At 41.2% G+C, this 16124-nt stretch overlaps 1 protein-coding gene across 7 annotated transcripts in view; it reads right to left on the reverse strand.

Annotated features, from left to right (window-relative positions):
* Nucleotides 1-16124, reverse strand: part of CDK6 (cyclin dependent kinase 6) — a 236923-nt gene that overhangs the window by 110293 nt on the left and 110506 nt on the right. For all 7 annotated transcript variants that reach the window (XR_003679891.2, XR_003679892.1, XR_003679890.1 and 4 more), the window contains exon 4: nucleotides 15150-15317. Coding sequence is in view for 4 of the 7 variants with exons in the window: in XM_024130746.3 (XP_023986514.1) it covers nucleotides 15150-15317 (168 nt within the window). In the remaining 3 variants the exon portion in view is untranslated. The remainder of the gene's footprint in view (nucleotides 1-15149; nucleotides 15318-16124) is intronic.

The raw sequence follows: 16124 nt of genomic DNA on the forward strand, positions 1-16124 counted from the left end.
CACGAACCCGTGTCCCCTGCATCGGCAGGCGGACTCTCAACCACTGCGCCACCAGGGAAGCCCTGAAGTATTTTTTAAATAAAGGTATGTACATTTTTTTAGACATAATGCTACTACACACGTAACAACTGCAGTGTAGCATAAACATAACTTTTATATGTATTGGGAAACCAAAAAGTTTGTGTGACTAGCTTTATTGTAATACTCGCTTTATTGAAGTGGTCTGGAACCAGACCTGCAAAATCTCTGAGGTATGCTTGTAATATAAATATTGATATATTACAGTAATATATCTAAATAATATATTGAAATTAATGTCCTTTAAAAAGTAATTAAACAGACTGTTTCTTGCTGCTTCACGTTTTAAAAACTGTCCTTAGCTTCTGACATACCCAATCAAGTTTGCATGTGAAGATGTCACTTGTAGATTATTTGTAGATTGCTCCCCAAATGTTTGCTAATTACTGTTATTAAAGAACCTAAAATATTATATTCCTGGTGAGAGTAGTAAGCCTACATTCTTAGCCTAATCAACATCCCCATAAAGTTCTAAAGCTTTCTGCTTTTAACATATGTGGAGCACTAAGGAAAAAAGCACCATACTGTATAAACTATTTTATTAGAGATCACTGAATATATCTGTGCACCTCTGACAGGGACCAGGAGCATAAGTTTCTACCTATAGAGTGGCCCTGTTGCCTTGGGCAGTTTCCTAGATCAATGAAGTCCTGTCACTGTTGGTTGTCAAGGAGCAGACATTCCCTCTCTCCCTAACACAACCCGATTTTCCTTGGGTAGCAAAAAAAAAATGCTTACCTGCAATGTGATTGGTCTGTGGGTAGGTATCTGATCCAGTTCTGGGAGTAAGTGAAAAGCAAGTGAAAGTCTGAAGAAAGCTTTTGGAAAAGACTGTCTTCCCTGATCGAAAAGGCAGTGAAACCCTTTTTGGCCCCGGCTCCCTTACTCACTTGCTTAGACCACTGTCGTATGAGGATGTAATGCCTGAAGATGCAGCAGTCATCTTGAGACCACAAGGGAAAACATCATTCACTGAGGAGGGGAGAATGGAATTTTCCTAATAATTGGTTATAGGACTCAGGTTGACACCACTGAGCAACTGCACTAATTGCAGAATTATTTATCTCCAGACTTCTTAGGTCAGATTTAAAAATTACTATTATTCAAGATATAACTGATTGAATATTCAGAACCTGTAGCCAAATGCATGTTGACACAAATGAATCCAGACAAAAACCTGAGGTTCCAGTTTTGGTGATTACTAATAATAAAACTAAAGAAAGGAAAATGAAGCAGAATTGCCTGGGCCAGGAGAAGCTAAGGAGTGACATTTTGGTCATGTTATGTTTCTGCTGCCCATGGGACGCCAGGTGGCGACATGAAGGGAAAAGCGGGATTGAGGGTCTGATGCTCAGAGGGGACCCTGGGCCGAGCTGACGACTGGGAGGTCTCTACACAGACGTGAGAGTTCAAGTGGTGGACCTGGGTGAGATCTGTGAAAGGGCTGAGGTGGGAACATTCAGAATGCTTTCTTAGTGGGGAAGACGATCAGGAAGGGCCAGCAAAGGTGATCACCAGAGACACTCAGAAGAGAGGAGACAGAGAGCTCAATCATGTTCTGTTAAGAGGCGAGGAGGGAAAGCGAAATCCTTTGGGAGAACAATTTGGCATTATCAGAGTTTGAAGTGTGCATGCTCATTAAAACAGCAATGAAATACCACTGCACACTTACTAGAAGGGCCAAGATCTAACACACTGACAACACCAAATGCTGATGAGGATGTGCAGCTAGCTACAGGAACTCTCTTTCACTGCTGAGGGTGGTGATAGCACAAAATAGTACAGCCGCTCTGGAAGACAGTTTGGGAGTTTCTTATAAAACTAAACATAAAAAAAGAAAAAAAATGTGCATACTCTTTATCTTTTGTCTTGGTAATGCCCTTTCCTGAAACTTATCCTACAAAAATATTAGTATTTGGGTGAAAAGATATAAGCCCAGGATGTTCACTGTAGCCCCAAAAGAGAAACTCCCCAAAGGTCCATCCCAGGAGACTAGGTAAAACTATTACGTATATTCACACCATGAAGTTCAGAGAAAGAATAAACAGGCTATATGTTAGATACGGAAAACTGTGTAAGATAAATTAAATGGACAAAAGTAAACAACCCCCCCCCCCACAAAAATAACCTGTATGGACACTGTGTTCTATGTGTTTGCACACACACACGGTTGCATATAAATACAAAAAGATATGAAAGTTCATTCACCGAACTGTTAATAGTGGTTTTTTCTGAGAGGAAAGATTATTGAGAAGTTTCTCTTACCATTTTTTTACCTATCTGGAATGTCTGAATTTTCAAATAATTTTATCAATCAAAAAAGAATGCAGATTTTTAAAAATTGATTAAACAAAGATGAAAGTTTGAAAGAAGGGACTGAATCATGTATACAAATGCTAAAAAGGGAAGGAAATGTTGGAGAAAAAACTGGAGAAAATGTCTGCAGAAAATTTGGTGAACTGTATCGTACAAATTGTTCAATTTCTCTCCAGAAATTGTCTCCTTATATCAAATTTCTAAAAATAAAATTACAGAGCAAGTGGATGCTATAATTATTGGATATTTAAAGCAATTTATGAATATATTTTTCTTAAATATAATAGAACAATACTTGTGAACTATAATCAATATTGAGAAAATTTGATTCCTTTAAAAATAGGAGCATATAATCCACCAATGAAAAAGAAACCTGATGGAAAATACAATTTGGATTATACTATAGGTATGGTAGCAGCAACATGGCATTTAAATGTGGTATTTCAGTCCCATGTCCGAAAATCAAGGAATCATTTTAGAAATAAAAATAGAATAATAGGTATAAAGAAAAGACAAAGATTTTATATATATATATATTTATTTTTGGCTGCGTTGGGTCTTCGTTGCTGCGCATGGGCTTTCTCTAGTTGTGGTGAACAGGGGCTACTCTTCGTTGCGGTGCACAGGCTTCTCATTGCGGTGGCTTCTCTTGTTGCGGAGCACGGGCTCTAGGTGCACGGGCTTCAGCAGTTGTGGCACGCGGATTCAGCAGTTGTGGCTCATGGGCTTAGTTGCTCCTCGGCATGTGGGATCTTCCCGGACCAGGTCTTGAACCCGTGTCCCCTGCATTGGCAGGCGGATTCTTATCCACTGCGCCACCAGGGACGTCCCCAAAGATTACATTTTGATTTACTATAACATTATTAAAGAAAGTTCAAACCTGAAGATGCTTTTCTCACTTCAATGGATTGTTTACTCAGTATTGTCAAAATCCTAAATGTTGTGCTACATTTTTAACCTCAACATGCCAGTAAAAAACATGATGATAGTGGCCAGTTTGTGTTCGGGTACAAAAGGAACATGTGAGTCTCTTTTTTTCCTGGATGGTAACACTTTTAAATTCACAATGGGGCTTCCCTGGTGGCGCAGTGGTTAAGAATCCACCTGCCAGTGCAGGGGACGGGTTCAACCCCTGCTCCAGGAAGATCCCACATGCCGCGGAGCAACTAAGCCCGTGCACCACAACTACTGAGCCCACATGCCTAGAGCCCATGCTCCGCAACAAGAGAAACCATCGCAATGAGAAACACACGCCGCAACGAAGAGTAGCCCCCACTCGCCGCAACTAGAGAACGCCCGCGCGCGGCAATGAAGACCCAACGCAGCCAAAAATAAATAAATTAATTAATTAAGAAAAAAATAAGTTCACGGACTATTTTGGCTTTTTTTTTTTTACTACCTTTGTTTGTAAGAACCAGTAAGAACTAGAGTGGTCAGATAGAATAAGTAGTTTTACATGATATATATAATCCTGGAAAGGCTTCAGAAAATGAATTTATTTTATTATTATTTTTTTTTTTTGGCGGTACGCGGGCCTCTCACTGCTGTGGCCTCTCCCGTTGCGGAGCACAGGCTCCGGACGCGCAGGCTCAGCGGCCATGGCTCACGGGCCCAGCCGCTCCGCGGCATGTGGGATCTTCCCGGACCGGGGCACGAACCCGCGTCCCCTGCATCGGCAGGCGGACTCTCAACCACTGCGCCACCAGGGAAGCCCCAGAAAATGAATTTTAATCTATTAAATTTTAGTTTCGATTGCAGAGGCTACGTTTGAAAAACCTTGCCATAAGCCCATCTGCAAAGTACTTGATTGTTTATCTATTTTACACATTAGTTTTTTTTTAACTTAGTTTTTTAATTTGCACAGTTTTTTTAACTTACAAAGTTTTTTTTAACTTACACATTTTTTTAGAACACAAAGTCTAGCTTTTACTATAACTCATTAAAAATTTTCCTCAATTTAAGTTATTACTGATAGATTAGTTGTTTAACATTAAAAGTGGTTGTGACTAGAACCACCATCTTTGAGCTCTAGCCCACTCAGACAACACCCAACCAACCAACTACTTGACAGTCATGCATCTGAGTAAAAGCAGTGAAATCTTCTTTTTTCAGAATATCATTTAAATATAAACACAGGATTTAGCAATGAAAGCGATTAATAAAACAAGTTTTGTTCCTGACACTGAAATTTCAAAATGGATGCAGATACAGGCTGTAGTGACACCTTTCAGGAAAGCTGATGTTTGGGGGGAAGCATCCCTTTCTCAGTCTCAATCAGTATCCCCACCCAAGCCAGCCTCCCTCTACCTCCTCTACTCAGAAACCTCTTATTTCATCTCACACACACACATACACACACACACACACACACACACACACTATAAACACTCACAGAGCAATACCACATGCTTGTGTCTTGCTACCTTAAGTGCTACAGCGAATATTACAATGCTATTCTTTTAAAAATAGATGGCAAACCCATGGGGACACTATCATATGATAGCTACTATATTAGAGGCAAATCAAAGATACACAGAAGAAATGCCTAACTTTATCCTAGAGAGTCAGGCCGACTTCTGGGAGGAAGTGGCATTTGCCCTGAGTCTTGAAGATTGAGTAGGAGTTTGTTAGGCTGAAAAGGGGAAAGGCAGTGTAAGCAAAGAGAAGATCTAATGGCCTGGAGGTACAAGATCTAATGGCATATCCCTTCAAGCAAGAGGAAGGAGGTCTGGAGTGGCAAGAGCATGGGTGTGTGTGGGTGGGTTTGAGGTGGGTGGGAGAGAGAGGATGGAGAGAAAGGTGAGGAACAGACTGCTGCAACCCACAGCTCAGAGTACAGAGACTTTTTAACCTGTGGGCAATGGGGAGTCAGCAGCAATTTTTACTTCTTCTTCATCTCCCCAAGCCGGCTGGTTTCCCACGGTTGGTCCATGCTACAAGGCCCCTCCCACAGCTCCTTTCAATAAGCCAGTCTTGTCTTTCCAGGAAAAAGAAAATCTGCTTTTCTGACGAGCTGTAGTCCGCATCTTTCATCCACTCTGGAAAAATGGGATTTTATAGTCCAGTAAAGACATTTTCATGAGTATATATGAAGACCCTCATTTCTGGAACTTATTTCATATTCTTCATAGGAACTTTTTCCATTCTTTAGAAAGTTTTAGTTGTAATTTTTCTCATCTGCTTTTTCTAAACTAGTAAAAGCTAGTTTTCTGGAACTAGGTTACAGACCAACTTTGGCCCATTTAACAAGGTCAGACTGTTTATTCTTGACAGAATTCTTTCCCACTGTAAAAAGGTACTTTTAAATGCCACATTCCAAGAGCAGTGCCAGTAAGCCACTGAAGCATATTTTCCCACAAGAACTGATACCATGTGCGGTCCCCACCTCACTGAAATCATCCAGCGTTACATAAGGTGCAGATAGCCGAAGCGTCACCGTGGAATCTATCAACAGTGTTCAGAAAACATGTCCATACATTTCAGAGCATCGTGACCTTTAAAAAGTAATTCATCAAAATAAAAATGGTAAAGAAGAAAGGGAAGGATAGCTTTAGAAATTAAAAAAAAAAACTGTTAAATGGCTGAAGAGAAATCTTGTAACTTTATGTTAGTACCCAAACCTAGAAGTAGTAGAGATTTTTCTCCTTTATTCTGGGGTTTTTATGGTTGAGTTGTTAAATTTACAGACCAACTTTTAGATGCTGCCAGCCTTCAAAATAAATATAAGAGCAGTGCTAAAGTAAATTTTCCTACACTTTCCCCTTCCTTCTTTTGGATGTTTCCCTGAGACCTGAAGGTAGATTATTCCTCCAAAGCCAACTGTAAAGTTTAACATTCAAATTTATGAGGGACATAAAAATCATAAGTATCCTTACAGATGCTGGGTGCCACAATGTTACTCACCCTGTGTTTCAATCCCTAGAGAAAAGGAAAACAGAAAGTGGTAGCACCAAGAGGAATCATTCAGCAGCCCAAAGAGCATCACTGAGAAACAAATTTGAAGTATTAGCAATAAAGTCAATACAATATGAAAGAAAATCCAGCATGACAAAGCAATCGTATAAAAGTCTGAGCTGAACTTTTGGAGAGACCTATACAGATTAAGAGAAACATGTACTTAATCTTCTCAAGAACCCAAGTGGACTAAATAAAATGACTAAAAGAAACAATAATGCAGACATTTTCAACCTTTTCCTGTGACACTACGGTTCCTTCAAAGATCCCCAAAGGTCTTAATTTTTAATTTAAACATACCATATAGAAAATGTAAGTGCACATGTTGGGGAGGTGTAGGAAGGCGTGTCATCTCGAATAAGTAGGGATGAAGAACAATAATTATCTGAAGGTTAGGACTGGCTGCCCAGAAAGATATTCAAAGTGTAACTGTTACTCCCTCAAGAGCTCCAGTTACTATCAGGGAGTGATGCTGTGGGCAACTGGGAAGATTTAGCTGAAAGCTGAATCTAAAACAAACAAACAAACAAACAAACAAATCTTTAGATGCTTATCAGTGATGATGCAATGACCCCCAGCAGGAACATGGAAAAAGCAGAGTTGGAAATTCATTCATTTGTGAAAGTAGGGAGTTGTGAAAGAACTTAAAGAGTAGTGAGAAATCTGATGGTGTTAGATGATAAGGAATATGCCTTTATGTGTATGGGGGTGATTTCTGGGTGGGAGTGAGAGGACGGAGGGGCAGGTTGGGGCTACACTGCAAAACCCCCTCTGCATGCCATGCTACAGAGTTGGAATTCATTCTTTAGGCACTGGAGAATCATGAGGATTCATTTCATTCATTCACCATGTATTTATCAAGTGCCTACCATGTGCCAGAAAGGCACTGTGGGAAACACAAAAGTAGTACAACATTGGAGTTGTGCAAATAAAAATGGCTATGGCCAATGTAACAGAATTTCAATGACACATTTCAACTCAGGAACTTGCACTAGGAGACTAGCAAAGCCCAAGCAAAATGAAGATATTGCCCCCTTTCCCTTCCATACAAGGAAGTAAGCAGTGACACCTGTAAAACACAAGAAGCGCACACATCCCAAGAATTAAAGAGGATGTAAAAATCCAAATTATAGAGACATTGTTTTATATTCAGTTCCAAGGACTGTGTCTCATACTCCATTGAATGGACCTAACGGGACACGAGTTAAGGAAATTTAGGGGAGACGGAATTATCTCATTAAACAGTTTGACAGACTAGTCCCTGACCGAGCACAGAAGACATATTCCCATAAGGATGTTAAGTGGAAGAGGCAACAAAATTTTTTCCATCTTCTACATCTCTGAGAAACCCTTCAGCTGCAAAACTTCTTTAAAGCATTTGGTCTCCTCAACCTTAAGACAATAGTTGGTCTTTACACTCAAACTTGGCCTCAAGCTTCTGAAATCTGAATGGCATCACACAGGGTGTCTGTAGGATGGAATGTAAACAACCAGGTGACAACCAGACCCTGTCTATATCATACCTTGATAGGACATTAGCTGGGTGAACAGATGTATGGAGGAAGAAGAGAACATCCTGTCCTTTCTCTGAGTAAAACATCCTCCAGGCAGTAACGATACAGTTAAACTGTTTTTGTCCAGAACTGATTCTCAACAGTGACAACTTAGGAAGGAGCTAGAATTAGGTGAGCCAAATGAATGACTATCTTTTATAAACAAGGAAAGCAATCGTTTGATGAACTTCACAAGTATACTTGGAGCAATTAAATACCCACCCGTGCACACACACACACACACACACACACACGTGCATACCTACAGCAGCATCCTGTACTGCATGGAATACATTCTCTTTCTACATGGAAGCAATGCTCACAGTGGTCAACAGCATTTGCCTTTACTGCAGAGGCACAGCCAACCTATCAGATGGCAACTCAAAATGTGTTTTACTGCCACTGAGAATGCGTAACGGAGAATCTGGATGGGTTTTCATGTTTGTCTTGGCTCTGGCATTTTCCACGTACCCAGTCCTGGGAATCCTAAAGAAAACGTGTCCTGTTCCCAGCCCTGTGCACTGCCCCATTGTGCTCTACTTCCCTCACTGGTGAAAGTGAAAACGAAACCGGCACAAACACTCCATTGTTAACTATGAAATATGTACTGGCAACTGGAAGTTTTCACAAAACAGACCTGGTTGTGTCATGGCAAGGAGAGGTCGAGTGGGAAGGGAGTTACAGGAGCCTTTTCGGCTTCTGAGGTGTGTCCTGCACTTTCACTGAGGTGCTGAGGCGACAGGGCTTTGGGTTTTTTCCATTATACTCGGTTCATGCTCTTGGTTTGATTTACTCAGTACTCACTGGCAGCCTTTGCAGGCTTCTGTGGGAGCAACTCGGCTGCCCAAGCCGGGGCACAAACCCTGCCAGGTCCCCATAGTAAATACAACACGCACGAAGAGGAAACAAGCATAAACAATTTATTTTCTCCTGTAAAAGATGACATTGTTCTCTGATCTCTGGTCCTGCTTCACTTTGTCAACTTGGTGGTGCCAACTGGGTGCTGTAAAATGAACTATTCCAAACAGAAACAGAGAAAATAAGCACAGACTGCATGATGTGCACATCCGTGGGGCCTGCATCCAGGCAGGTTCTGAGCGTAGGGGGCTGGTGACCTCTCTGAGCATCTCATCCCGGTGTGGGTGAGCAGGGAGGGCTTCCCTGACCCCCAGCCCACGAGGGCTTCGGAGTCACAGGGCCTCATAGAACTCTGTCCCTTTCCTTTATTGCACTTGTCTCTGTTTCTAACTATACATTTCTCTGTGTGACTGTTTGATTAAGATCTGTTTCCCCATTGTGATTATGAGCTCCATGAGAGCAGAGACCTCGTCCGCTTCTATTCACCGTGGTCCCTCAGGTTCATTGACAGTGCTTGGCTCATGGAAAGTGATCAATATTTGTTGACTGACTGCCACAACTCCATTTCATTAATTTTCTACCCCAGGATTATCAAAAAGTTTCTGCATCCACAAGGTTTCTTTAACGTTTACTAAACGCTACCAATGCTGGCATTAGAAGAGGAAACCATCTATTGCCAGAGGCATAAGGAGAGGATGTAAGCAATTTGTTTTTTTGTGATTCTTGTGGTACTAAATAAATAAGTGATCTTAAATAAGGCAATTTGGGGAATCTTATCAGTTCCATATAAAAAAAATCCCTGAGTGAACTTTTATAATTTGTAGAGCTGTCAAAAGTCTTCCCATGTTCACTATTTACTTGTTATCTTTTGATTATTTCTACAGAGTGGAAAATGTTTTCATATGAAGACATATGTCTTTTAATAGGAAAGATAATATGGAAATAAAGAACCTTGGCGAAGGAGAATGTAATTCACTTAGTGAGAATTTTACTAAGTCACTGAAAAGACCCGAGAATATTCTCACTCTTCCATTATGGTACAAAGTGGATTTTTTCTCCAAACTGTGTGTTAGGCGTAGGCATTTGGAGGAAAAATGCTAATTCTCTCCTTTGTCTAATGATTGTATAAAGGCCCTCCAAAAAGACACTGAAAAGTCACTGTAATACTGTTCACTGCAGAACAGAAATTGGTTTACGGCAGGCCAATCCTGGACTTCATCCCAGCATGTGAAGTTACTGAGGCCCCAAAAGGAATGACCTCATTTTAAGGTACAGCCTCCTCTCTATCCACAGGTGGCTTCATGGTGGCTGTCCTTGGGAGTGACTGGTTCTAACTGCACGGGTGTTGGCAATTACATCTGGATATAAAAATGTCAACCCGGGCACTGCTCTGAACGGCCCCCAAAGTGGTCTCATGTCATACAGTGAGCATAGCACGATGCGTGCGCTGTCATGAACAGGCACTTGGATGATTTTAAGGGAGCAGATACACGCAGGAGTGAATCAAGAGAACACTTGATTTTTCCTAAGCAATGATACATTTACGAGAGGTTCCAGTATTCACAACTGTGGCAAAAGCAGTTTTATTCTGAGGTCTACATAAATAACAAGTTAACGAGGAGGTACAAGTTCATGCCTCAGTGTTCCCCACTGTGTCAAAATATGACATGAGCTAGTTGTTTTTTAATTACACTTTTAACAAGACTTAAAATATATTTCAAAAAATGGACGGCTGAATATTTGTAGAATCTCTGCATACCCTTTGTAGAACCCAAGAGGTCTACAGAACCTAGTTTGATACCCTCTAAAGTATTGGATCCCACCGTGGGGAGAAGAGGAAGGGAGGGGAGATGATGGCCGAGAGCCAGAACATAAACATTAGTACTCTCCAAGCCATTTATAATCTATTTGGTGAATTCAGACTTAACCTGGTTACAAACTGCTCGTCTGAGTCTCAGTTTCCCCACTTTCAAAATGAGATGGTTGATAAGGAGTTCCCAAACCACCAAATCCAATGGCAACAGCATCACCCTACATGCTATATGGGTCAGTTCAGGAAAAAAAAAAAAATAGGGATTTTTCATCATAAACAGAGAAGTCAAGACCTGCTCTCTCCCTGAGCTGCTGTTCATGGGGCTTCATGATGATCAGAGTCATCGTCGGGCTGCTGGTGACGGGCCAGGCTCTGCTTCTACGACTCGCCCTGTCAGACGCGGGTGTGCGATTGGGTGTGACCCAACCTGCCCGCTCAGAGGTTGGTCTCTACTTCCCTTTCATATTGACAGACGAAAATGAGTTGCACTACACACTGCATCCAACACGGGAAGTTCTTAGAAATGTTGACTTGAGAATGACTCTCAATACAATTGTAGTTAGTTGTATAGTCATTCTATTGAATAAGCATACAGAGGCAGACCTCAGAGATATTGTGGGTTGGGTACCAGACCACACAATAAAGCGAATATGGCAATAAGGCGAGTCCCATGAATATTTTGGTTTCCAGTGCCTATAAAAGTTGTGTTTACACTATACTATAGTCTATCAAGTACACAATAGCATTATGTCTCAAAAAATGTACATCCCTTACTTAAATAATACTTTATTGCTAAAAAATGTTGCCTTCAGCAGCACATAATCTTTTTGAAATAATAACATCAAAGATCTCTAATCACACATCACCACAATAAATATAATAATGAAAAAGTTTGAAATACTGCTAGAATTACCAAAATGTGACACAGAGACATTAAATGAGCAAGAGCTGTTGGAAAATGGCGCCATGATGCAGGGTTGCCACAAAGCGTCAATTTGTAGAAAATGCAGTGTCTGCTAAATGCAATAACATGGAGCACAATAAAAGGAGGTATGCCTGTATTCTTGAAATGCATCTGCCATAAAGATTATATATAATCACATCGGTCATGTTCGTACATGTCACTTACGTGCAATGGAAGGAAGCTCCCTCTAACCTGTTCTCTGGTTTTCCACAAATGTAGTTATTTCAACACAGGTCACAGAAGTTGATTTTCAGGGTTTCACAGACACTCTTCTGATAAGTAGAACCCATGCCAGGCATTGAGTAACAGGCCCCACTTCTCTTCACATCCCCAGCTCCTCCCTGCAGGACAAGGGGCCTCATGCGGTGTTTATGGCCACCCCAGTCTGTGTGTCCCCATTCTGCCCAATGTCTGCAAACTGCTGCCCCTTATGCATGGGGTGAGGACACAGGTGGCCCAATCTGCTGTTAGGAGGAAGGACCGAGAAGAGCCCGTGCAGTTCCCATGCAGTCAGGGAATTCCAACACTCTGAGTGCGGCTGGGTCTCAGGCACCCTGGATTCTGTGCCCCATCAAGGGAGGCAAGGCAGGAGCAGGGCCCCAGCGCAGGCTCCTGTAAAGCATGAAACCCAGGCCAGGGGCCCGTCCTGCCTGGGTCTAAGGCATTCACTGTAGCCATCCACATCTTTATTCTACACCCTTGAGAGAAATAGGTATAAACAACCCTTCCTCTCCACCGGTACATGTGCACTCTGACTGTATACTGAGCAGCAAGAACCCAATACTCCCTAAGGACATCTGAAGGTCATGCAGGAGGCACTTAGCCCTCCCTTATCAGATGAAGACAAGCTGAGTCGTATGGCCCTACGTTATACCAACTACAGCCACAACTAGAGTCCGGACTTACGATGACTGTCCTAAATTAATTTCTACCCCAAAGGCCAACTCTTTCAAGGAGCTTACAGCCTGATAAATAAAACCCCTACATAATTACAAACAAGATAGAAAGCAGTATTATGAAAGACATTAATAAGACGTTACTCTGGAAACAATGAGGGAGGACGGGGTGGGGGTGGGGTGGGGTGGGGTGGGGTGGGGGGATTAATTTCTGCAGGGGGTACCAGAATGGGACATTTGAGTCAGGCTTTGGAAGGTTAAGTATTATATTATTAGCATTTCTCCTGGCTGCAAAATGTCAGTTTCGAATCAGTTAACTTGTAAATTTCTTTAACATTCCACAAATCAAGTTGATTCCCAGTTCCTGTATGACATAACCCACTAAAAAATGTGTATTTCCAGGAAGTGGAGTGTAGTCTTTTTCTCTTCAAGAAATACAAAAAATAAATACCAGTTCAGTCTGAAAAAACTGATTCCAGGCCTTTATGTGTCACTGTGTGTACATAAACCAATGTATCACTATAGAAATGGATTTTTCCTTAAAAAGAAAAATAAACAGTGGGAAAAAATTTTAATGCAGTACCCTACAGGAATCATATTCTTTATTATTGACATTAAGTTCCAACTATGACTCTTTCAAATAAAGTCTGAATTTGTTCCAGTGTCTTTCCCAGTTGCTAATATTTTTTACTTTATGTCCCATAAGAAATACGGAGTATGCAATACAAACTAGATACTGAAAAATCAGGTATTTACGACTGCCTTTCCCCTTTTCTGTATGAAATCATTTGTCTCCATTTTCCTGTCTGAACATATCAACTTTCAGCAAGAATGGAATGTTAATTGGTGTTACGCACAAGCTGGGCTATCATTCCTCAAATTTAATACGAAAAAAAAAAAAAAACAAACCCAACTGGGTTTCCTGTTTTTATTTATGGTTTTCAGTGCCCAGTTGGGGGGATCAAAATACAGTGTCTCAGTTACAGCTCATCCTTCCCTCAATTAATGTACCGAAGGAGACTGGTTCCTTCCATCTGCTCCCCTGATGACTGTCCGGATCGCAAAGCCTATTCAAGCTTCTCCCCAGGGCCCTGAAACAACACACGAAACTACTTCCTAGGGAAGCTGCAGCCTACCTCACCCTTCCCACTGGGGAAACACACAGACTCAGCCCTTTCTGGTGTGATTATATAAGAACACAAGGGCTCACTTGACCCAGCCCAAATCGGAGACTTATCCTTTAAACACCGTCTTGTGTCCTGTCTTCTCAAAAGTGACGGTGTATGCTGGGCAAAGAGGAAACAAGAATGATTTATCTTTCAACAATAGTGACACATTCTAAGGAATCCTCTGTAAAAATTCTGAAGCCCTAGGTAAAGTATATAATGTTGGGAAAGTATGTGATCTTACACAGCCAGGTTCTAGTATCTATATTTCCAGGGTGAGGAAGCAGAACACTTTTGCAAATTGAATGTTTTTCTAAGGCAAGTTATCTCTCTTAGAGAATTTCCAACTCCCCTCCTGAATTTCTACTTCTCAGCTGAGGCATTACTGGAATTTGGGGAAACAATTCTTTCTTGCGCAGAATATTAGCCTCTTTGTGGCTACCACCATCCCCCAAGTTGTTATGAGGACCAGAGATGCCGTCACACATTTCTCAACAATGTTTCCCCCTCCCCGCAGGGCAGTGCTGCCCTTAACTGAGAACCACTTTGAGGCTAAAGATGGACTATATGTAGAAAATGGCATACTGACCCAAGAAGATTCTTTTACTTAAGGCTTAATATAATGCTTTGAGGGCAATGTTTGTAGTCTTCATGGAATCAAAGGGATTCTCCATATCAACCTCCTGCCCCAAATAACTAGCACAGCAAAGGAACATTACTTGGCTTAAAAAAAAAAATCTATGCGTGAATTCACTGCATGGAAAACAGGTCCTTCAAAGACAAGGGATATTAATGCCTGCTTCCAGGCTCCTCTGTATATTTTGGGTGCAGAATTTCATGAAAATTCACCTCAGAAACAATGAACTATAAGGAGAAATAGAAGCTAACCAGAGCGAGTAGCTACTATGGTTTTGTGTCTGAATGAGGAAAAAAAAAACCAGAATAACTGCCATTCTTTGCCAAAATAGAGCCTTTGGGTTTACTCTTTGTATTTTGGCTTGGATGAAGCCCTCACCCGGCAGGGTGGTGCTACTTGTTCACGGATCATCCAAGTTCACTGTAAATTTAATTTCTTTAAATGTGGTCCGCGCACCACAGCTTCACAGGAGTGCTTTCACACACCTGTGCAGGTACCTGGCTGTTTCTCAAACTAGGATGCTGCAGACAGGTCAACATTCCTGGTGCTCTCTCCTTGCTGACCTTGAGCTATGTTTCCCTAGACACTATATATGCAGCTCTGAAAACAGTGGTTATGGCAAAAAGCCATATGGCAAAACCATTTGGAAACTTGTAACTGATTCCTTTCTAGTGGCTAAGAAGTAACCGACTATTTCTGCAATGGGTTCTGTCCACAACAAGCCCAGCCCGGATATGTCTGTAGTTGTAAGCATAACACTTTCCTCCTACTGCCTGCTATATAAAAAGTGCAAAGACATTCTGTTCACCAACTGACCACGGGCAGTAATAACATTAGGGGCCTGGAATGGGGGCAGTTTGTCATTCAAAAGCAGAAAACTAAGTTTAATGAAAGAACAGCACTTTCTCACTCACCACTGAGGTAAGAGCCATCTGAAAACTGTAGATGCGGGCAAGGCCGAAGTCAGCCAGTTTTATTTGTCCACTGCTGGTCACCAGAATGTTCTGTGGTTTTAGATCACGATGTACCACTCGGTGAGAATGAAGAAAGTCCAGACCTCGGAGAAGCTGAAACATCATATCCTAAATAAAACCAAAAAAGAAAATCAATCAATGGTCAAAACAAATTCAACATGCTGAATCCTCAGCACTTAGAAAAGTGCTTGGCATACAGAAAGCATTTCATAACTATTTGCTGAATGAATGAATTTGTTTACCCCTACTGCTCCACTCTCCCATTTTCAAGATCACTACAAAAAATTTCACTCCTGACCTGTATTTCATTAATGAAAGGATGATTGAAAAATAGTTTCAGATGGCATAGGAAATATTCTGGAAGGATATACACCAAACTGGTGTCCATGGTTAATGTTGGGGAGAGGAAGTAGTTGGTGAGAGAGGGACACTTTTTACTTCATATACTTTTATATGATTTAATACATGATTCCAACAATTAAAATCCAGTAAACAATGATAACATTAATGGTAGTTCTCATTATTATTATAGCACCTATTACTTAGCAGTCACTATGTGTCAAGCATTGCTCTAAACACCTTCTCTTTAGTAACTCACTTAATCCACACCACAACACTGAGGTAAACAATCATTGACCCATTTTACAGGTCAAGAAATTGATACACAGTAAGTGTATGTAATTAGCCCAAAGTAACACTACTAGCAAAAGACAGAGTCTTGATTCGAACCAGAGTCCAGGAAAACTGGATTCAAATTCCCAGTGCACTCCTTCATTAGATCAATGATTGAATGAGCATGGAAAACCGGGTAAGCCATTTAACCTCGCCAAGCCTCAGTTTTCAGGTCTGTAAAAATAGGAAAACCTACTTCATAGGATCACTGTAAAGCACTGACAGTAGTCAGCATTCAATAAA

This window comes from Physeter macrocephalus, chromosome 5 (assembly GCF_002837175.3).
Source record: "Physeter macrocephalus isolate SW-GA chromosome 5, ASM283717v5, whole genome shotgun sequence".
NCBI lineage: Eukaryota > Metazoa > Chordata > Mammalia > Artiodactyla > Physeteridae > Physeter > Physeter macrocephalus.